At 42.8% G+C, this 20,081-nt stretch overlaps 1 protein-coding gene across 1 annotated transcript; it reads right to left on the reverse strand.

Moving 5' to 3' along the window:
* Nucleotides 1–4,966: 4,966 nt before the first annotated feature.
* On the reverse strand, nucleotides 4,967–14,768 carry LOC111978516 (centrosomal protein of 68 kDa-like). Its single transcript, XM_024008628.2, has 7 exons — nucleotides 14,704–14,768; nucleotides 10,504–10,898; nucleotides 8,907–10,293; nucleotides 8,586–8,791; nucleotides 7,086–7,208; nucleotides 6,730–6,826; nucleotides 4,967–5,905 (listed from the first exon to the last, which is right to left on the reverse strand). Exons 2-7 carry the CDS (start codon nucleotides 10,849–10,851, stop codon nucleotides 5,721–5,723), a joined length of 2,346 nt encoding a protein of 781 aa, XP_023864396.1. The 5' UTR covers nucleotides 10,852–10,898; nucleotides 14,704–14,768; the 3' UTR covers nucleotides 4,967–5,720.
* Between the last annotated feature and the right edge of the window lie 5,313 nt (nucleotides 14,769–20,081).

Here is a 20,081-nt window from a genome sequence, read left to right on the forward strand (position 1 = left end):
CAATGGATTTCGTTTGAACCCCCACCCCCATCTGTGTGAAGGTTAATGAGAATAATGTGTGCGTGTCTATCTCACTGCATTCCTACTGCAGGGTTGGTCTATAGTCAAATTCAATGATGTTTTGTTATTCTGTTCCCCTCTTCTTCTAGGTTATTTTGCTGTTTGTATCAGCAAGTGTAGATCTCTGTCTCTTTTGAAGGCGTTTATTCGCCAATATGCGGTCAGCCAACTGCACAACAGTGTCTCACTGTCTCGCAAAAAAGTCTAGTGAAAAATATGTACATATACATTGTGTGTGTGCGTGTGTGTGTGTGTATATATGTAAGATCTGATTTGCTAGTTCTGTAGACTTCAATACATTATCAGCGTAGTCTTGACTTAATCTCTGCATTAAATTTGTCTCAACATGTCACATTTAAACTGAAAAATAAATAAATGTTGTACTTCCAGACTGTATGATACGGAAAGATCTGTCTGCGATTCTTGGTGGATATGTAGGAACATTTTGTTTTTAATAATTTTATTCTACATTTATATGGCAAATATATTGTACCAGTAACTTAGACTGTATGCAAATTGGCCATTACCTGTGGAATATCTCAGTACAGAATTGCATATATAAAACACTATGTTCTTTTTTCATAATAAAGGCAACTGAATACAGTTTTAAATGAACTCAACCATTTCTCTAGCACTGTTTACCTAGTTTGACGTGTGTTTGCTGTATGGATAGGTGTGTCTAGCTAGATTTGTGCTATAGCACAGTGCTCTGTTGTATGTCCAGATAGCATTCTGTGGTAAAGTCACACTACAGAAGGTCAAAACAAAATTCCCATGTATCCCGAATCCCTAAGGTACACCAACTGCTAAATTCAGACACATTCTAATTATTACACTTGAGCTCTACACTGATTCTACATAAAATCAAGTGGCTATACAGTATGAGGTGTACTCAGTAGGAACAAGTAGTGTAGTTTTCACCAGGTTTTTTCTGTAAATGAGGATTACAATAGTGGGAAGAACAAAGTTTTCCATGGCGTTTAAAAGTTCTCATTCGAAGTGCACATTACCCTCATAACATTCACAATTGATTACTACAGTAACAAAGACGCTGATTAAAAACACGTTGCACATTAAAGGCGTTAGGTACAAGTACTGTATGTCTTAATGCACTTTTCATCCAGGTTTTCCATGTTCTGGCCCAAAGTGCTAACTGCTAGGCTACCTGCAGCCCTAAGGCCACTGAATGGTCCAACATCCTACATTACAAATCTACAATGATGTGTAGTGCAGACCACATTCAAATATGGAGTGATGAATAACGCTTCACCATCTGGCAGTCCGATGGATGAATCTGGCTTTGGTGGATGCCAGGAGAACACTACCTGCCCGAATGCATAGTGCCAACTGTAAAGTCTGGTGGAGGAGAAATAATGGTCTGGAGCTTTTTTTCATGGGTTAGTCTAGGTCCCTTAGTTCCAGTGAAGGGAAATCTTAACTCTACAGCATACAATGACATTCTAGACGATTCTGTGCTTCCAACTTTGTGGCAACAGTTTGGAGAAGGCCCTGTCCTGTTTCAGCATAACAATACCCCAGTGCTTAAAGCGAGGTCCATACAGAAATGGTTTGTCGAGATCGGTGTGGAAGAATTTGACTGCCTGCACAAAGCCCTGACCTCAACCCCATCGAACACCTTTTAGATGAATTGGCACACCGATTGCGAACCAGGCCTAATCGCCCAACATCAGTGTCCAACCTCACTAATGCTCTAATGGCTGAATGGAAGCAATTCCCCACAGCAATGTTCCAACATCTAGTGAAAAGCCTTCCCAGAAGAGTAGAGGCTGTTATAGCAGCAAAGGGGGGAGCAACTCCATATTAATGCCCATGATTTTGGAATGAGAGGTTCAACGAGCAGGTGTCCCCACATACTTTTGGTCGTGTTCTGTACCTTGATTAGATAAGTATTCACCCCCCTGAGAAAATACATGTTAGAAACAGCTTTGGCAGCGATTACAGCTGTGAGTCTTTTTGTGTAAGTCTCTAAGAGCTTTGCACACCTGGATGTACAAAATTTGCCCATCATTTTTTATTTTATTCTTCAAGCTCTGTCAAGTTGGTTGTTTATCATTGCTACCCTGAAAAAATATATAAATACAACATGCAAATTGATGCTCCCATGTTTCATGAGCTGAAATAAAAGATCCCAGAAATGTTCCATACGCACAAAAGCTTATTTCTCTCAAATTTTGAGCACACAGTTGTTTACATTCCTGCTAGTGTGCATTTCAATAAGCTGATGAAACAGCATGATCATTACACAGGTGCACCTTGTGCTGGGGACAAGGCCACTCTAAAATGTGCAGTTTTGTCACACAACATAATGCCACAGATGTCTCAAGTTGAGGGAGCATGTAATTGGCATGCTGACTGCAGGAATGTCCACCAGAGCTTTTGCCAGAGCATTGAATGTTAATTTCTCTACCATGAGCCATCTACAACATAGTTTTAGAGAATTTGGCAGAACATCCAACTGGCCTCACAACCACAGACAACGTGTGTGGCCTCGTTGTGAACAGAGTGCCCCATGGTGGCGGTGGGGTTATGGTATGGGCAGGCTTAAGGTACGGACAACGAACACAATTGCATTTTTTATAGATGGCAATTTGAATGCACATCAACTCAGCAAAAAAAAGAAACGTCCTCTCACTGTCAACTGCGTTGATTTTCAGCAAACTTAACGTGTAAATATTTGTATGAATATAAGATTCAACAACTGAGACATAAACTGAAATGGAAATGGAATAATGTGTCCCTGAACAAAAATCAAAAGTAACAGTCAGTATCTGGTGTGGCCACCAGCTGCATTAAGTACTGCAGTGCATCTCCTCATGGACTGCACCAGATTTGCCAGTTCTTGCTGTGAGATGTTACCCCACTCTTCCACCAAGGCACCTGCAAGTTCCCAGACATTTCTGGGGGGAATGGCCCTAGCCCTAAACCTCCAATCCAACAGGTCCCAGACGTGCTCAATCGGATTGAGATCCGGGCTCTTCGCTGGCCATGGCAGAACACTGACATTCCTGTCTTGCAGGAAATCACGCACAGAACGAGCAGTATGGCTGGTGGCATTGTCATGCTGGAGGGTCATGTCAGGATGAGCCTGCAGGAAGGGTACCACATGAGGGAGGAGGATGTCTTCCCTGTAACACACAGCATTGAGATTGCCTGCAATGACAACAAGCTCAGTCCGATGATGCTGTGACACACCGCCCCAGACATGGCGGACCCTCTACCTCCAAATCGATCCCGCTCCAGAGTACAGGCCTCGGTGTAACGCTCATTCCTTCAACGGTAAACGCTAATCCAACCATCACCCCTGGTGAGACAGAACCGCGACTCGTCAGTGAAAGCACTTTTTGCCAGTCCTGTCTGGTCCAGCGACGGTGGGTTTGTGCCCATAGGTGGCGTTGTTGCCGGTGATGTCTGGTGAGGACCTGCCTTACAACAGGCCTATAAACCCTCAATCCAGCCTCTCTCAGTCTATTGCGGACAGTCTGAGCACTGATGGAGTGATTGTGCGTTCCTGGTGTAACTTGGGCAGTTGTTGTTGCCGTCCTGTACCTGTCCCGCAGGTGTGATATTCGGATGTACCGATCCTGTTCAGCTGTCCGTCCTGTCTCCCTGTAGCACTGTCTTAAGCGTCTCACAGTACGGACATTGCAATTTATTTCCCTGGCCACATCTGCAGTCCTCATGCCTCCTTGCAGCATGCCAAAGGCAAGTTCACACAGATGAGCAGGGACCCTGGGCATCTTTCTTTTGGTGTTTTTCAGAGTCAGTAGAAAGGGTGCAGGATGCATGTTTTGGGATATTTTTATTCTGTATAGGCTTACATTTTTTCCCTCTGTCATTTAGGTTAATATTGTGGAGTAACTACAATGTTGTTTTCTCATATCACAACCAAGGTCTGTAACTGTTTTCCCTGAGCAGTTTCTTTCCTCTCCGGTAACTGAATTAGAAAGGACACCTGTATCTTTGTAGTGACTGGGTGTATTGAGCCTAATTAATAACTTCACCATGCTCAAAGGGACATTCAGGGTCTACTTTTTTATATTTGTACACTACCAATCGGTGCCCTTTGTGAGGCATTGAAAAACCTCTGGTCTTTGTGGTTGAATCTGTGCTTGAAATGCACTAGTCGATTGAGGGATCTTACAGATAATTGTATGTGTTGGGTAGTCATTCAAAATAATGTTACCCACTATTATTGAACACAGAATGCGTCCATGCAACTTATGTGATTTGTTAAGCAAATCTTTACTCCTAAACTTATTTAGGCGTGTCATAACAAAGGGGTTGAATACTTATTTCAGCTTTTCTCCCCAATTTCGTGATATCAAATTGGTACTTCAAGTCTTTTCCATCGCTGCAACTCCCATACGGATTCGGGAGAGGCGAAGGTCGAGAGCCATGCGTCCTCCGAAAAACGACCCTGACAAGCCGCACTGCTTCTTGACACACTGCTCACTTAACCCGGAAGCCAGCCACACCAATGTGTCAGAGGAAACACCGTACAACTAACTGCCGACCGAAGCCAGCGTGCATGCGCCCGGCCCGCCACAAGGAAACGCTAGAGCACAATGGGACAAGGACATCATGGCCAGCAAAACCCTCCCCTCAACCAGACAATGCTGCGCCAATTGTGCGCCGCTTCATGGATCTCCCGGTTGCGTCCGGCTGTAACACAACCTGGGATCGAACCCGGGTCTGTAGTGACACCTCAAGGACTTCGATGCAGTGCCTTAGATCGCTGCGCCACTTGGGAGGCCCTAGCTTTTCATTTTTAATTAATATGTAAAAGTTTCTGAAAAATGAATTCCACTTTCACATTGTGAGGTATCGTGTGTAGATCAGTGACACAAAATGTCAATTTAATACATTTTCAATTCAGGCTGTAACAACAGAAATGTGGAAAAAGTCAAGGGGTGAGAATTCTTTCTGAAGGCACTGTAAATTTAAAAAGCACTTAACAAAATAATGAATCAAAAGCATGACAACAGTCAAGTGGTCTCTTTCCAACACAGCAAGGTCCATTCCACTATTTTTTAACCAAGTGCAGACACTTTTTGGGCGATTTCACTTGGTTTTGAGAAACTTAGACCACCCGCAATAGACTTCCTCTTTGCATGCTCTGCATTATGGGGGCTACGAAAAAAAAAAAAAGGCTCCAAAAACACCCAAATACGTTATTTTAGTGATACAGGTCATTAGATGTTGTACACATGAAATTCCAAACTTTATCCGCAACATTATATTATTCCATTTTGGGCGACTCGATCAGTTTCCCTTACCAGCCTTTGTTAATGTTTTTCCGTAGCCCCCACACTGCAGAGCATGCAATGAGGAAGTCTATTGCGGGTGGTCTAAGTTTCTCAAAACATGCCGTTGACATTAAAAAAAATGACATTTGGTGTAAAAAAATGTGAACCAATCCTTTAAGGCATGTCAAAGTGAAGAAGCTCCTCCCCCCCATCAAGCCTGCTCCACCAATCCACACTCATTCTTCATTACTGAAAGAGAATAGGATAAAACGGACTTCTTATGATGATAAATAATAAAACTGATAACATGTCACTAGAGGGTGCTATAGAGTAATCATATCCCAATCTCTACATAACCGTAGAAACATACTATCCATGCATCGAATGGAGCCCTCACTGAGCTGTCCCCTGGACCGCCATCCTATCCGGGTCCCCTGCCTGGGTCTCCTCTCTCCCACTGGGCTCCCTGGGCTGGGTCAGTCTGTCCATGGCCGAGATAATAGAGGAGAAGAGGTGCTCTGAGTGGGTCTCCAGCGCCTTGGACTGCCTCTCAATAAGACAGAGGGTCTCTTTCAGAACTGGGGGACATAAGAAGAGGAAGAGAGAGAGAGGGGGGAGAGACAGGGGAAGAGATAAGAGAGAGTGGTATAGAGATGAGTATAGAAAACAGAAGAGAAATGGGAAACTGTAGTGGTACATTTCACATTCAACCCACTAAGATTCCTTCTTGTTTGCCTGTGACATGTAACAACTTGGAATAAGAGAAAGAGAAGAAAACAGAGCCCCAAAACTCTTAGTCACGCATGCGGATTCTCCTCACACAGCGTTTCCTGCTTCTGTCAGAGGAGAGGACTGTGGGTATAGAATTACGCCTGACCGCCAGAACAAATCTACAGTATGCCAGTGTTAGGTGTTGAACTGAACTATATGGGACCTGAAACAAATAGTCAAGCTCACCACTGTTAGCAGGCAAGAAATTCTATCATTTGATCAAGGTAGCCTTCACACAAACAAGTAAACTCATTTGTCATTTGGAGCCCTTTAAAAACACAGGCAGCGCCCACTTCAACAGTCTCAGATGTTGTTGCTGTGTCATGCAAATCATTTTACGCTTCCGTTAGTAAAGGAGCACAAGTGTATTTCAGAATTCACAAAGGGAAATAGTGTAGGGTGGTGTGTTGGCCTCATCGTCTTCTTTCGGTTAAAACACACCCTTTACTAAGAAGAAGTCTGGTCTGACAGGCTGATCCGCTTGAGTTGAGAGCAGGATCATTCCTGTGTGAAGGCAGCCTAATTTCTAAACCTGTCCTAATTATCAGGTGGTGGGTGACACCTTAGATACAGTAGCTATAAATTAAATAGCTGCAGGCAAAGAGTAACTTGTCAGTGATGGAAGGGTCACCGGGAGAAGTGGAGGTCAAACAACCCAGGAGAAGCTCTCCAGTTTGCAGAACAGAGGTGGTCAGGGGCTGGTGGGCGTTTACTTCTCTCTGAAACCTCTGTGGAGGGAGAAAGGGAGGGGGAAGGAGAGAGTGAGATGGGGTGAAGAAGACAAAGGGAAAAACAGAGGGAGTGGGGAGAAAGAGGCATATAGAAATATTAAGAGAGAGCGAGATAGAGAGAAGGGGGCAGAGTGGGTTGATTAATTCATTTTCCCAAGATATAAAGCTGAGAAGACGCATAGTGTACACCCGAAGAATTAAACATAGAATTGATTTATATGACCATTTAAAGTATCTGTGTATGTGCACCACTGACTTTATAATCCGCCAGGGATGACTTGACACTCTTGATGTCCACAGTGGGCGGCTCCAGCACCGCCATCCTCTCCACCACCGTGTACAGCCATTGGATGAGCTCCTCCAGGTTAGAACAGAAGGTCTGATGGGTAAACAGGTCGTAAGTCACAGAATAAATATCAAATTGCCCCACAACAGCTTGTTTGTGGATTTGAATATAGTAGTATTTAAAGGTGCTACACATAGGATTTGTGTTGTTGTTGAATTTGTGCATTGTAATTTCTGAAAATGTCCATAATATATCTGTAGTAATAGTGGAATGATAGTGTTTCACAGTATTACTTACCCGCCAGTGTTGTGATTGGCTGTGATATTCGCCAATTGATTTCTCCCGCCGGAGCGGCAGCTGTTGTGACTTTGTGGCTGTGCTTCAGTTTGTTTTAGTTTATGTGAGAAAACAAGTACTGAATAGTGTAGGGAATCGTTCTATCATCTAAATCGCCGATAAATATATTTCCAGCAACAAAAAATATTGTTTTTACGGTTGTTTGAAGCTGGTGAACAAAAACCGAAAGTAAGAATATTTTTTCGTATTGAAAAGATGTTTCACGGTGATTTAGATGGTACAATGACTCCCTACGCTATCCAGCGCTAGTTTTCTCATATAAACTGAAATTGATCGAACAGTGTAGAATTTTTGCAAATATCACAGCCAATCACAGTAATACTGTGAAACGCCATCATTCCGCTATTAGCGCCAGATACACTGAGTGTACAAAACATTAGGAACACCTGCTCTTTCCATGACATAGACTGACCAGGTGAATCCAGGTGAAAGCTAGAATTCTTTATTGATGTCACCTATTAAATCCACTTCAATCAGTATAGATGAAGAGGAGAAGACAGGTTAAAGAAGGATTTTTAAGCCTTGAGGCAATTGAGACATGGATTGTGTATGTGGCAAGACAAAATATTTAAGTGCCTTTAAACGGGGTATGGTAGTAGGTGCCAGGCGCACCGGTTTGTGTCAAGAATTGTAACGCTGTTGGGTTTTTCATGCTCAACAGTTTCCCGTGTGTATCAAGAATGGTCCACCACCCAAAGGAAATCCAGCCAACTGTGGAATGCTTTCGACACCTTGTAGAGTCCATGCCCCGACAAATTGAGGCTGTTCTGAGAGCAAAAAGGAGATGCAACTCAATATTAAGAAGGTGTTCCTAATGTTTTATACACTCAATGTATTATGGAAATTTTCTGAAATGACAAAATTGTCAATGAAAAAAAAATATATATATACCCTGTGTGTAGCACCTTTAAGAGAGATGTACCAATGTACTGTACATGTATTATGCAATATACCATTATCAACACCTTGCACTGATTGTGTAATGGGTATTGTATTTCATTGTGCCGTGTATCATATTGCATTACGCTGCATTGTATTGGTGGAAGTGGCATATGCTTGTTATTATATTCCACAAAATACAGTGATCATCTTACAGTAGCTCTCTGTCCTAACCTGGATGTGCTGCATGAGGGACTCCCTTTGCACCTGCTCCCCCTGGCTCCCCATCTGGAACTCAGGCAGGGTTAGTCCACTCAGCTGGTCCACCATGCCCGCCGCCTCCCTCAGACTGGCCCTTCTCACTCCCCTGCCTACTACCCCAGCCTCCATCCTAAAACCAGAGCCTCTGGCTGCCTGGAAGGACTCCCCACAATGGATCGCTTCAGAGGCGGAAAGTATTTGAAGTCAAACACGTGCTAAATTAAAAACTATTACAAATACTATCAAATACCATAAAATAATAGAGCCTACTAAAATGCTGCCACCAACACATACCTTTATTGAAGTATTGAAGTGCTTCAGAAATGGACACTTCCTCTTCCTCTTTCTCCTTCTCATCCTCCCTTTCTTCCTCCTTATTCTGCTCCTGTTCTTCTCTCTCCTCCTCTGCCTCCCGTTTCTCTGCCATGGTCATGCAGGACTGGACGGAGGTGTTCCCCCTCTCCAGGGAGTCCCAATTGGCTGAGACAGACTGGCTGAGTTGGGCCGTCACCTCCCTGACCTGCTGGGACAAACCCTGGAGCTCCTCCAACTGCTCCGGGAGAGGCCAGAACTCCTCGTCCCAATCCCACTCTCCGAGGAATCCTGGCCGGGGAAGGATACTGGTTGTGCGGATGAACGTGGTGGAAGAGGAAGAGGAGCTGCCATGTTGGCGGTAGTGACCTCCCCCGCTACGATGTGAATGGTTCAGACCACCACCACTTCCACTATAGTCCAGACTCTCTACTGATAGACCAATAGGGTCCGCAGAGAAGAAGGGGCTAGGGGAGAGGCGACCATCAGAGGACTTGGAGTGTGAGAACCCACGCAGCTCAGATGACCTCTGACCTATACCCAGCATCCCCATCTCCCTGGCCCTACTAGTGCCCACCCCTGCCGTGACACTTAGGGAAAAGTCCAAAGCTGATAGGCTGATGGAGCTGCAGAGGCGGTTCAGTTCTATCCCCGAATCCAGGAGGCCTGGGTCTGTCTGGATGAGAGACCCACCCCCGAGCTCAGAGGTATCCCATCCACCCACCACCCTACCTGGCCTCAGGGGGTAGGTGTAGTCCAGGAGGGTCTGATACTCCTTATCAGGGTCCCAGCTCGAAGAGTGTCGGTCTGGGGAGTGGGGCAGGGAGCTGGAAATGGTACAGGGCCAGCAGTTGGCCTGGTGGTGGGACATGGTGTGGAGCGCAGGGTTGGAGCGAACCTTGGAGTTGCCCACTGAAGGGCCTACGTTTAGATACTTTGCCTCTCCCCCTTCACGTGATTGATAAACTTCTCCTGCAACCATTCTCAGCTCTGTCCGTCTCTGTCTGGAGGGGTGCAAATGGGGGATGTAGGAAGGCGAGAGGGAGGATAGCAGAGTGGAGGTCCACTTGGGTCTGAGTGGAGTAGAGAAGCTATGGACCTCCAGGGGTCGGCTGGAGAGGCTGTGTCGGCCGGGCCTGCTGCCCATGTATAATGACCTGAAGGTGGGTTCTTCGTGTGACAGCCTGGTCCTGAGGTCTGACACCCCCAGGGAGGTGTTGAGGTCCTCTTTGGAAGCTGAGCAGGGTGAGATGTCAGCCTGAGAGGGGTTGAGGTTGTCTGGGGACTCCTGTTCAGCCCGTCTGACCTGGAAGTCAAACACTCTATTATGATGGTCTGCTTCATTACTGCTACCTTCCCACTGTCGCTCCTATGGTGAGGGATAGAGTAGGAGTAGGTACAGCTAACATACACTGTAGTATTCCTTGTTATTATTTCTATAGTAGAAGTAGAATTAGTTTCAAAGCAACAAAGAAAATCAGGTCATCTAAATTTAACATGTGTTCTTTATACTTCTCAGAAGTCATACAATTGTAGCAGTCAATGCATTTGTTACAAAGCATATATACTCCCATCTCACGTTTTCTGGGTGCTCCTGTAGGTATGATTTCTTTAGGATGGAGGTCTGCTGCTCTGTGGTGGTGACCACCGGTGTCCTTATAGAGTACTGCCTCCTGTCACTCATATAACCGGAGGTGGGTGCCATGGTAGCATTCTTCCTGGAACCACCGCTGTCCTCTTTCCTCCTCTCCTCGTCTCCTCGTCTCCTCCTCTCCTTGTCTTTGTCTTTGGAATGTTGGGTTGTTGTTCTGCCTGTCCCACTCCTCTGGATAAACTCTGGAATCCGGGTCTTCTGTCGCCCACTGCAGCCCTTGGACCCCATCGGAGAGACGTATGCTGGGAAGGCCCTGTCAACTCCCAGCTCCATGGTTACAAGGAAAGGCCCAGAGATGCGTCATGTGTCCAAGGCAACCGCTGAAATTGACAGCAATTTTTTTTTACATTTCAGTCTGTAAACAGTTGTTGCGATGTAAAACAAAGACTGGTTGCATAGTCAGGGTTGGCAGCACAGATACGTATGAGGGCGCATATTGGGTCCATGTGAGTGGAATGATATCATATGTTTGCTCCTGGCTGCCTGACTCGCCTCACTGATCTCATTAAGTCTGCATGCTCAGGCTTGCCTTGCCAGTGTTCGCTGGACCAGGAGAAAGAATACTGCCCTTTGTCCACTTCTGCAGTAACGTAGCTACAACCAGACAGACCAACCATATAAACACACAAACATTTAGCATCCATCCAGCTAGAGCCGCCTGACAAGTCACGCTGATATGGTAATGTAAACCACCATATTAGGGTAACGTGCAGTAACAAGTGGTTTATTTATAGTAAGGCTCCTCTAATGGTATATACACTAAAAGACCAAAAGTATGTGGACACCTGCTCGTCGAACATCTCATTCCAAAATAATGGGCATTAATATGGAGTTTGTCGCCCCCTTTGCTGCTATATCAGCCTCCACTTTTCTAGGAAGGCTTTCCACTAGATGTTGGAACATTGCTGCATGGACTTGCTTCCATTCAGCCACAAAATAATTAGTGAGGTTGCGCACTGATGTTGGGCGATTAGGCCTGGCTCGCAGTCGGCGTTCCAATTCATCCCACCAAACCATTTCTGAATGGACCTCTCTTTGTGCAAGGGGGCATTGTCATGCTGGAACAGGAAAGGGCCTTCCCCAAACTGTTGCCCATAAAGTTGGAAGCACAGAATTGTCTAGAATGTCATTGTATGCTAAACGTTTTAAGATTTCCCTTCACTGGAACTAAGGGGCCTAGCCTGAACCATGAAAAACAGACCCAGACCATTATTCCTTCTTCACCAAACTTTACAGTTGGCTCTATGCATTCGAGCAGGTAGTGTTCTCCTGGCACCCGCCAAACCTAGATTCGTCCATCGGACTGCCATTCTTTGATGAACTGACTTGTTGTAAAAGTGGCATCCTATGACAGTGCCTCGTTGAAAGTCACTGAGCTCTTCAGTAAGGCCATTCTACTGCCAATGTTTGTCTATGGAGATTGCATGGCCGTGTGCTCAATTTTATGAACCTGCCAGTAACGGGTGTGGCTGAAATAACTGAATCCACTCATTTGAATGGGTGTCCACATACTTTTGTATGTATGTACAGTGCATTCGGAAAATATTCAGACCCCTTTACTTTTTACACATTTTGTTACGTTACAGCCTTATTTTAAAATTGATTAAATAAATGTTTTTCTTCATCAATCTACACACAATACCCATACTGACAAAGTGAAAACAAGTTTTTTGAAATCTTTGCAAATGTATTAAATATAAAAAACAAATATTCAGATCATTTGCTATGAGACTCGAAATTGAGCTCAGGTGCATCCTGTTTCCATTTATCATCCTTGATCATCACCTGTGTTCAAATTCAATTGATTGGACATGATATGGAAAGGCACACACCTGTCTATATAAGGTCCCACAGTTTACAGTGCATGTCAGAGCAAAAACCAAGCCATGATTGTGTTGAGGCACAGATCTGGGGAAGGGTACCAAAAAAGGTCCCCAAGAACACAGAGGCCTCCATCATTCTTACGTGGAAGAAGATTGGAACCACCAAGCCTCTTCCTAGAGCTGGCCGCCAGCCAAAATGAGCAATCGGGGGAGAAGGGCCTTGGTCAGGGAGATGACCAAGAACCCGATGGTCACTCTGACAGAGCTACAGAGTTTCTCTGTGGAGATGTGAGAACCTTCCAGAAAGACAATCATCTCTGCAGCACCACCAATCAGGCCTTTATGGTAAAGTGGCCAGACAGAAGCCACTCCTTAATAAAATGCACATGACAGCCCGCTTGGATTTTGCCAAAAGGCACCTAAAGGACTCTCAGACCATGAGAAACAAGATTCTCTGGTCTGATTAAACAAAGATTGAACCCTTTGGCCTGAATGCCAATCATTACGTCTGGAGGAAACCTAGTACCATCCCTAAGGTGAAGCATGGTGGTGGCAGCATCATGCTGTGGGGATGTTTTTCAGCAGCAGGGACTAGGAGACTAGTCAGGATCGAGGGAAAGATGAACGGAGCAAAGTACAGAGAGATCCTGAATGAAAACCTGCTCCAGAGCGCTCAGGACCTCAGACTGGGGCGAAGGTTTACCTTCCAACAGGACAACAACCCTACGCACACAGCCAAGACAATGCAGGAGTAGCTTCTCTGGAACATCTCTGGAGAGACCTGAAAATAGCTGTGCAGCGACGCACCCCATCCATCCTAACGGAGCTTGAGAGGATCTGCAGAGTAGAATGGGATTAAATCCCCAAATACAGGTGTGCCAAGCTTGTAGTGTCATACCCAAGAAGACTCAAGGCTTTAATCACTGCCAAAGGTTCTTCAACAAAGTACTGAGTAAAGGGTGTGAATACTTAAGTAAATGGGATATTTCCATTTTTCATTTTTTTTGCTTTGACATTGTGGGGTATTGTGTGTAGATTGATGAGAGGGAAAAAACTATTCAATCCATTTTAGAATAAAGCAGTAACGTAACGAAATGTGGAAAAAGTCAAGGGGTCTGAATACTTTCCGAATGCACTGTATGTATATAAAGTGTAACGGTATTCGTTTTCGGATGAAGAGTAGTCATTGGACCAAAGCGCAGCGTGGTAATTGTTCATGTTATTTTTATTAGAACAGAAAACACTAAACAAAATAACAAAGAGAGTGAAACGAAAACGAAACAGTCCTGTAAGGTGCAGCAACACAAAACAGAAAACAACTACCCACCAAAACCAACATGGAAAATGTCAACCTAAATAGGCTCCCCAATCAGAGACAACGAGAAACAGCTGTCTCTGATTGGGAACAAACTCAGGCCACCATAAACCTACATACCCCTAGACCATACAAAATCCCCATAGATAAACAAAAACCCTAGACAAGTCAAAAACCCCTAGACAATACAAAAACTAAACAAACCACCCTTGTCACACCCTGACCTAACCAAAAAATAAAGAAAACAAAATATAACTAAAGTCAGGGCGTGACATAAAGTTAATAGATCAAACTTCAAAATATTTGATAAATTTACCTCAAAATTGTTTTGTTAAAGTGGCTTAAAAAATGTAATTGACAGATAACATTTATAACTGAGCAAGAGTAGTGGCAGCAAGGAAAATTGGTGACCAGTAGCGTTGCGTGGATGAAATCACAAGGGAAGCCAAAACAAAAAGCCATATTACAACCTGTGTTGTGATAATTGCATTGTTTGCCCTATAACCTGTTAGTTCATATGCCTTGCCACCGTGATATATGGGCATAGGGCCGAGACAATAAGAAAACACAATGGCAGAATAAATTCAACCATAACCTTTGTTTCATCACAAAACCGGAGAGCAACCTCTGTCCGGTGAAGTCCACAAAGCATATTGCATGTAACAAACAGTTACATGACCTACAACATGGTCAAGTAAGTTAAGTTTCCCAAATTTTCGGACGACTTAACTATTGATTTAGAACCACAGAGTTACCACAAGTCGCAAAGTAAACAGGAGCTACTTCCACTATTCTAGCACCATTTCAACTTCAATATTTCAACATCATTAAATCACCTACTGTATACTTCGACAAATACAGCGACAACTAAAAAGATACCAAAAACAATTTAGTCCAATCAATGTAAGCTAAATATATTGTGGCTGTCCATGGTACGGATTTCTGTGTGTGTGTGTGCGTGCAAGTAGAAAGCACATGTTGACTCACCCTACTTAGAGAGAAATGCCAATACCATCCTCCTCTCTTTCATGTTGACGAAACGTTCTATGACTGTAATAGAGTACACGTCATTGAAAATAAGAATTTGTTCTTAACTGACTTGTCTAGTTAAATAAATAGAAAGGGCCTTATGAATTTATTTAAATTGACTGATTTCCAAATATGAATTATAGAAATGTTGCGTTAATATTAATAGGAAAGTTACTTTCCTGCATAACCTTTCTGAACAACCCATCCCGGATCCGGGATAATTGTCATCAGCATAGCATAGCGCCACAGTCAAATAATATTACTAAAAATATTTATAATCATGCAATCACAAGTGAAATATACCAAAACACAGCTTAGCTTGTTGTTAATCCACCTATGGTGTCAGAGTTTGGAAATATATTTTACAGCGAAAGAAATCCAAGCTTTTGTGAGTGTAGTTCTCAATGCTACAGCAGCTAACCCCAAATTACCATAGTCACGAAATCGTGAAAAACAATAAAATTCATCGCTTACCTTAGATAATCTTCAGACGTTTCCACTCACGAGACTCCCAGTTACACAACAAATCTTCTTTTTGTTCGATAAATATTACTTTTATCACAAAAAAACGCCATTTGGGTTGTAGAAAAAAGCGACAGCCTCATTCAGGTCCTGAAAGGAAGACGGAAATTTCCAAACGTATCAGATTAAAAAATATTCCTAAAAATATTTATAATCATGCAATCACAAGTGAAATATACCAAAAACACAGTTTAGCTTGTTGTTAATCCACCTATCGTGTCATATTTTGAAAATATATTTTACAGCGAAAGAAATCCAAGCTTTTGTGAGTGTAGCTTTCTATGCTACATTAGCTTAGCCTTATAGTAGCTTGGTTAGCTTGGTCACGAAAGTAAGAAAAGCAATCAAATGAATCGCTTACCTTTGATAATCTTCGGGTGGTTCCACTCACGAGACTCCCAGTTACACAACAAATGTTATTTTTGTTCGATAAATATTACTTTTATATCCAAATACCTCCGTTCGTTTGGTGCGTTATGCTCCGAAATCCACCGGAAAGAGCGGTCACGAAAACGCATACGAAAATGCCAAATAATATCCATAATGTCCACAGAAACATGTCAAACGTTTTTTATAATCAATCCTCAGGATGTTTTTCAAATATATTTTCGATAATTATCAACCGGGAGTGTTGTCTTTTCAATCGGACCGGGAGAAACAATGGCTGCCTTTCTCTTTTGCGCACAACTCACTCTGAGAGCCCCCACCTATCCACTTACGCAATGTGATCTTTCACGCTCATTTTTCAAAATAAAAGCCTGAAACTTTGTCTAATGACTGTTGACACCTTAGGGAAGCCATAGAAAAAGGAATTTGGTTGATATCCCTTTAAATGCACGTTAGGCATGCATAAGAACAGAGAGGTTTCAAAAAAGAGGCACTTCCTGATTGGATTTTTCTCCGGTTTTCGCCTGCAATATCAGTTCTGTTAAACTCACAGACAATATTAAGACAGTTTTGGAAACTTTAGAGTGTTTTCTATCCTAATCTGACAATTATATGCATATTCTAGTTTCGGGGGCTGAGAAATAGGCAGTTTCAAATGGGTACGTTTTTTAGCCAAAAACGAAAATACTGCCCCCTAGCCTTAAGAAGGTTTTAAGTAGGAAAAAGCAGGAAATGCCAATTAGACTGGTTTTGGATTTCTCCTAGACCAAGATGATTATGGAACTGACGGTTTATGACATAGCCCCTCTACCCCCTAGTAATTTAATAGGATCTCTATGGCGTTGTCAATCAAAGCCAAATCCTAACAAAGACTATTACCTTTATGCCTACACGATTTGAAATATCCTACTGTATTATGTCTGAATACAAACAAATACACATCAATTTAATCTCGTACCTCTCTGTTGAAGCTGATCAAATCATTTCGGTCCCCAGTGCTTCTTTGTTACTTTCGTTTGAGGGAGAACAGTTGTGGATACTGGCACTTAGCAACAACTTGTTTGCCTTTAATCACACATGGCAGAGCAATGCACAGTGAATAACTGATATTGTTGTTAAAGAGCCAATGAGTCTTCTTGCCAGACTTACAGACATTTCTGGGAACAGGACTAGTTTTCTTGTATATATTTATCTTATTAAGAGAGCCTAACTTTCAGAGGTATGCAGGTAATTTGACACCTCAACATTACATTTACATCATTTAGCAGACGCTCTTATCCAGAGCGACTTACAAATTGGAAAGTTCATACATGGTCCCCCCGTGGGGAATGAACCCACAACCCTGGCGTTGCAAGCGCCATGCTCTACCAACTGAGCCACACGGGACCACACTAACACTAACTAGGGTTGTGCACTGTGACACTGTATTATAGTATGGCCTTAATACGCACATTTAGTTAAGAGCATAGTTTTAAATGAGGACAATGATACAGAAGCTTTGCTCTGTGAGAAAACCCTCTAATGTTTTAGGATGCTGACTACTCTTCTGACAGGCAATGTTTTTTTAGGGGTCTGAAAAAGTACACAGATCTCACTGGGCACCAAAGGTAAGCCCAGTGATTCCAAACAAATGAACAAAACAAAGCAGCGATCCTGGGTGAATAAAGCTTGCTCACTGTCCAAAATGGTCCCCGTTATAGACATCTATTTCTTGGTTAGTTTGGCCTACATTTCCTAATCTTGTTTGTAAAGAAAGCTCTTAATTGTCAATCTAATGTGTCAAATAAATTTCCTAAGAGCCTTCCAGGTCTTTCAAAAATCCCATCTTTGTGTGAAAAACAAACAACTATGGTTGCCAGGCTGAAACAAAATAGCCTAGAGTTTACAATAATTTATGCTTCCTAATATTTTAACTGTGATTCGCTACGTAGGTCCTGGTAACTTTAAATGATTGCATGGGTCTACACAAAGTACAAGTCAAAGACCAGTCAATTGAGAAATAAAAAAATTACCAGTGCAGGGCTTGGGGGGTGGAGGGGGGTCCGTGTAAATTTAGTTAAGATTTCTGACTCCAAACTGAGAATGGAAAAAAATGGAAAACGGTAAATGTTCTGTTTTTCGTTTCTGAATTTGAAAAAGAAAAATCGGAAATCGACTTGTTTTCTCATTTATTGCGTCAAAATTGGATATGGAATAACAGAAAACAAATAAAATGCATTCAATTTTTGATTGTAGTTTTTGTTCACACATGGAAGTACATGCCTCCTCGTAGAATATTCACGGGGCTTAGGGGGGGGTGTTTACAGCCTAGGTTGGCAGCACAAAGAAAGGATTAGACTGTGTGAGTGTGACAGGAATATAAAAATACTCATGCTTGCTAAAATGCATGACTTATTATGAAATTAGCATGCCAATAGAAAAGCTCAACAAATGAACAAAGTTGGCTTGCACTAGCTGACTATTGACTAGCTAGCAGGCTAGTTAAGTTAGTCCCACAACCTGCTACAAGATTAAGGTGGCTTCTATAGTTTATAATTTCCACTTTAAAATGTCAGACTTGATTTGTCCTAACTAAAAACACATCAACTCTCTCAAATATGTCAATTAATTACAATCCACACAATAATTAACATTTTCTGTTGCTGCAGGATTATTTTCCTGCTTTGAGAAAATTGTAAACATTATGACCCTACATCTGTACATACACCCTGTGGGGAGGGGGAGGGGGAGTTGATGATCAATGATACGGAACCAGTCTAATATTGCTTGGTTAATGATACCCCCCCCCCCCCCCCCCCACACACACACAATCTTCCTCTTTCTCTCACTCACACACCGACAGGACCATTCATACAGTTCAGTCCTATGGACGATGGTCTCAAGGTCCTGCACTACTCCTCCTACAACAACCCAATGAGAAGCAATAAACCTGGCCCCATGACTGTACATTAAGTGTGCGTAACTCTCTAACCCTGCTGTACCTACTGTGCTGAGACCATATGACTCTAGAACAGTTTTACACTATTTTAAATGAAATGCTCAACAGTGATTATCTCTCTCTCTCTCTCTCTCTCTCTCTCCCTCTCTCTCTCTCTCTCTCTCTCTCTCTCTCTCTCTCTCTCTCTCTCTCTCTCTCAATTCAATTCAAAAGAGGCTTTATTGGCATGGGGATCATATGTTAACATTGTTTATTCCACCTGCTTTGGCAATCACAAATGAACAGTTAACTCTCTCCCTTCTGTCGCTTGACAATCTTTACAGTTCATTCACAGATGGTATGGTACGTAGGCTGGTTGACACCACCTGCAGGCCTGTTTGAGGGACAACAGGACAGAACATATCAGAATTCTTGGACTTCAGCTGAGACCCTCCTCTCCTTCCCAGTCCTTCAAGGAAAGACCCTTCTTTACACTTCCTTTAAGGCACGATGCTCTCAGTGTGTCTCTCCATTTCTCTCATGTCGTGTAGTATTCTCTCGCTCTCTCTCCAGGATACATTAGGGACAGTTGTTTTGTTGTTGGCACCAACATCATTGCCAAGCAGTTGACTTGGCAAAGTTCAAGTGTCATACAAAGTGGGTAATGTTGAGCCCCCAAATCCTGTCTGTCACTGAATCAATGACATATCTTAAACATATACAGTTGAAGGTGTGGTCTGTACCTTGTGAATATTCCCTTTTGATTGCACAAATATTCCCATTTGTTCTCTCAGCTTTAAAATAAAGATGTTTTTCGAAATTACTGCCACAGGCATATGTTAAATAGTCAGGCACTCGCACATTGGAAAAGAGTGGAGGGGGTCAGAGAATTAAGAGGCAAAGGCCTGAGGCTATAGCCCACTAACAAATGACCGGCCTGGCCTGAGTATTTAACATACAGTATATGTCTATGGCAGTCATTCTGAAAAACATAGTTATATTTTATAGCAGAGAGAACAAATGGGAATATTTGTGCGATCAAAAAGGGAATATTCACAAGGTACAAACCACACCAACTGAATATGTTTAAGATATTGAATGGAGTAAGTGACAGACAGAAGTAGGGGGCTCAACATTACCCACTCGGTATGACACTTGAACTTTGCATGTCACATGTGTTACGTGACTGGATCACAAACAAACATTTCTAGTATACATAAAAGCAATGTTCAGGGAATTTAATTCATTTTGACATTTGCTCAGTACTTGAAGGGTGAATAGAAAAACTTGCACAGACCTCTTTGAAGGTGCTAGCACATTACTGCCATCTAGTGGATGAAATTGTTTACAACACGGGGGTTAATTCTGTAAATACACTACAATTCAGCCATATGAGACTTGACACAGGATTATTAATGCTAACTTCAACCCATATCAGATATAATAATATTGGATACCTTATTGTACATACAGTACCAACACATACATGAGCATAATAATACAGCCTGTC

This window comes from Salvelinus sp. IW2-2015, linkage group LG18, assembly GCF_002910315.2.
Source record: "Salvelinus sp. IW2-2015 linkage group LG18, ASM291031v2, whole genome shotgun sequence".
Lineage (NCBI taxonomy): Eukaryota > Metazoa > Chordata > Actinopteri > Salmoniformes > Salmonidae > Salvelinus > Salvelinus sp. IW2-2015.

Excerpts from the sequence above, each read along its gene's own strand:
- LOC111978516 (XM_024008628.2), bottom strand. The coding sequence starts at position 10,851 with ATGGAGCTGGGAGTTGACAGGGCCTTCCCAGCATACGTCTCTCCGATG. Across the intron at positions 7,209-8,585 it reads CCCTCATGCAGCACATCCAG|ACCTTCTGTTCTAACCTGGA; the intron begins GTTAGGACAGAG and ends TTTACCCATCAG. Across the intron at positions 6,827-7,085 it reads CATCCCTGGCGGATTATAAA|AGGTTTCAGAGAGAAGTAAA; the intron begins GTCAGTGGTGCA and ends CTCCCTCCACAG.